General features: G+C 40.3%; 1 protein-coding gene across 1 annotated transcript; it reads left to right on the top strand.

The window, feature by feature from the left end:
- Window positions 1-1,078: 1,078 nt before the first annotated feature.
- Window positions 1,079-1,993, top strand: LOC127229604 (putative vomeronasal receptor-like protein 4). Its single transcript, XM_051194684.1, has one exon. The coding sequence runs from the start codon at window positions 1,079-1,081 to the stop codon at window positions 1,991-1,993; it is 915 nt and encodes a 304-aa protein (XP_051050641.1).
- The last annotated feature ends 1,835 nt before the right edge of the window (window positions 1,994-3,828 follow it).

Raw genomic sequence — 3,828 nt, 5'->3', positions numbered from 1 at the left:
GGCTCCAAATCTTTGCTTCTTTAGCCAGTTTTTATTCAGTTGCTAAGGTTCAGAACTTGGGTCCTCATACTTGTACAGCAAGCCTTTTGCAGACTGTGCCACATCTCCAGCTCCTAAAGGAATATTTTGAGTATGTAAGGAGAGATTTTTTTAGAGAGGATACTATTCATAAAGAGCTTATACATTGGGATGGAACATTATAGATATGTAAGTCATAGCTTGAGGCATTTCTGACTGTGAAAGCATTAGTCTCAACAAACCTTAAAACATACATAGAATGTATGTTAGAATCTACAAGGCCAGCCTCTGAGCTAGGAAATGTTTTCCTGATATTTCTTTTAGAAGAAGTCTTAATAGATAGAGGCAGTAGGAGCAAAGTGGGTGGGAGGAAAAAAAATCACCTTTGATAAGGTTTGACTTACATAGAATGATGGGAACACAAATTTTATCAGACTGATCCCCGCCTTGATGTAAAAGGACAGGACTTTTGTCCCTGTCTTCCAACAAAATATTAACTTCTGTGCCTCTCATGGCAAAGGAATATGAGATACAGAGTATACATTATAATCTCCCATGAGAAACTGATCCTTTTGGCCAAGAATAATTTTCTGGAGGAGCTGCAAGTGTTTTATTACTTCCACTGTCATTTGAGTGATGGTTGATTGGGGGATTGAAGAGGATCAGGATGAGGTCACACTGGGTGTGGTGAGGACAAAGGAAGGAGGACTGTCAGCTAATAATTAGGACTGTGTTGCTTAGAAAACTAACAAAGTGATGCCATGCAGTTAGCTTTTGTCTGGGAAGAGCATGGTCATACGAACTTGAAGGGAGAAGGAAAGCAGGATATATGCCCTGATTGTAGCTATATAATTTCCATGGGAATTGGAAAAACAGAAACCAAAGGCAAACAAAAGAAAACAAACAAACAAACAAAAAAAAGGATATGTTTGGGTATCATTAAGGAAAGAACAGTCTCTGTTTACAGACTTGAAACCATTCTTTTCATTGGAAGAAGGAGAGAAAATCTTACACTTGTTTCTCAAATGATTTTTCCTAGTGCTAATAATGAAGTCAGAAGATGACATGGAATAACATTATCCAGACAATAATCTTCCTTTGTCTTATTGGACCTGGAATTGTGGGGAATATCCTAATGTTTGTGAGACGTGTATACACTTCTGCCCCAGAGACTGAGAAAAAGCCTGTGGACCTTATCCTCATCCACTTGGCACTTTCTAATATGATCATTATTTGTACCACTGGGATCAGAGATATCAGTGCAGTGTTTTATTTCAGAAACTTCCTTGGAGATATTGGCTGTAAAGCTGTTGTTTACCTGGCAAGGATGGCACGGGGCCTCTCCATCTGTACCACCTGTCTCCTCAGCATGGTCCAGGCTGTCACCATCAGTCCCAGAGCCACCATTTGGAGCAAACTCAAGCCACAGACACCACAGCAAGTTCTTACCTATGTCTTGCTCTTTTGGATCTTTAATGTTATCGCAAGTTCCAACCTGCTGTACTATATAAGCGCAGGCAGTGGCAACAACAGATCTGGAGTTGCAGGGTATATTGGGTATTGCTATATGCTTCCATCCAGGTACACAGTTAAGTGGCTTTTCCTCTCGCTCATGGCTGTCCGTGACCTGATCTTTCAGAGTCTCATGGGCTGGAGCAGTGGATACATTTCTTTTTACCTGTATAGACATCACAAGCAAGTCCTCTACCTTCACAGCTGCAGGTTTGTAAGTAGTTTCAGTCCAGAGATCAGAGCTGCACAGAGTGTTCTCCTTCTCATGGCCTGTTTTCTTTTCTTCTATTGGACAGACTTCATTTTCTCCTTTTACACAGGTGCCATGGTGACTCATGATTCCATTATACTAAATATTAAAACATGTCTAGTACTTGGTTATGCTGTTCTTAGCCCCTTTGTTCTGAGGAGCAGAGATGTCCCTGTTGCTAAATCTCCCTGTGTTCTCACTAAGAAATGCTAGGATTATGTTCCTCCACAAGCTCAAGATATACACTGTTATTTATTTGCCTTAATATTTTGGAATGTATGTGGTGAGCATGTAGCTTTGCTGTGTATTGTAAACTGTCCTGGAAGCTACTTTCTAGCTCAGGCCTTGACCATTTAATCCACCCTGCCAGGACATTACAAGCATTTATTATCACACCACATTTGCCCTAGTATTTTAACATATCCAAACACTAAATCAGGTAAGCATGTTAGTAACTTTCTTAAAGAAAATAACACTGGTGTGGTAGTTTAAATGTAATTGCCCCCCCATAAGCTCCTAAAAGGTGTGGCCTTTTTGGAGTAGGTTGGCCATTTTGGAGGAAGTGCTTCACCATGGGGCCAGGCTTTGAGGCCTCCTATGCTCAAGCTATTCCCAGTGTGGACACACACTCCTTTACTGACTGTGGATTAAGAATCAGAACTCTAGTCTCCTTCTCCAGCACCGTGCCTGCCTCCACACCACAGTGACCCACCATGATGATAATGAATTAAACTTCTAAAAGTGTAAGCCACCACAATTAAATGTTTCCTTTATAAGAGTTGCCATGGTCATGGTGTCTCTTCACAGCAATACAAACCATAACTAAGACAACTAGGACAAGGCCACTTAAGAGTAATCCAGGGCTTCTAGCAGGTGGAAAGTGGATTCTTCCCATCTTCCCATCCACTGTCCCTGCCTTTTGACTTTAACTTCTCATTTGCACTGGGAAAACACTGGAGGCAACACTTTTGTCGCTTGAACATATTTCCCCTTAGACAGATAAGAGATTTTCATAAAATCCTCACTGCTTTGGAGGCATTCTTTTGGCACCTTGGGTTCAGCACTAGGAGGTCCCACAGGCTACAGAAACAGATCTAGTATACATCTTCTACATGTGTGTACTTGGTTTCCCCGGCACCATTTGTCCTTCTCTGAGGATCAAACTTGCTATACTCCCAAGTTGATACACAATACATGCCCAACTGTTGCAATAAAGGCATGACTGATAAGAAAGCAACCAGATGCTCTCTATTGTATCTGAAACCCAATAAACAGGAGGAAATTCCTATCTGATACCATATAGCTGGTCTAAAGCCTGTGGTGGAGGTGGTGTGTTCACAGACCTAGTGTGGAGGCTGCAGCTGTTATTTTGCTAAGTGGACATGATGGGCCTGTCAAATTACATTCTAAATATGGACTATACCATGGTGAGTGTTGCCATAAGATTTAGAAACAGAAGCTTCTTTTTGCAGTGGACAGTGGCTACTTCAAAAACTCAAAGCTAGATATATTGTTGGTGATAAATTTTATAATCACCAATGTTTTTACAATCATATTTTTTCTGTCTTCTTGTGAGGCTGATTATGATGTAATGGTACCAATTTAAAATAAAATCCATTTGTTTTAAGATTTTAGTTTGTATATCTTAGAATTAAGGATGTTGTGTTTTATGTAATATTGTCATCTTATTTTACTAATGCACATACAATATTATAATGGTCATAAGATTAAGCAATGATCTTTCCAGTGTAAGATGTGAATTGTGCTGGCTGGCCCAGGTAAACAGCAATCCTACAGCTTATATAAAAGGTGCTGGTCCTTTGAACATTTTTGTAAGCTGTTTTAAACCTCCCTAAGTCACATGCTAGACACGGTCCTTCCTGGGGCTCTCATATGGATTTGTAATCCACAAAAACATAATTGTTCACCTCCATGCCAAATGCCATTGGAAAGAAGACAACTCACAAGGCTCAGAACCATTTCCACTTTTCAAAAGAAAAACGTGGATCCAGGTAACACCTTTCTGAGGAAAACAACAGTAGTCATAG

This window comes from Phodopus roborovskii, unplaced genomic scaffold, assembly GCF_943737965.1.
Source record: "Phodopus roborovskii unplaced genomic scaffold, PHOROB, whole genome shotgun sequence".
In the NCBI taxonomy this organism is placed as follows: domain Eukaryota; kingdom Metazoa; phylum Chordata; class Mammalia; order Rodentia; family Cricetidae; genus Phodopus; species Phodopus roborovskii.
The sequence above is the reverse complement of the archived record's forward strand: the minus strand, read 5'-3'. Positions and strand labels throughout refer to the sequence as shown.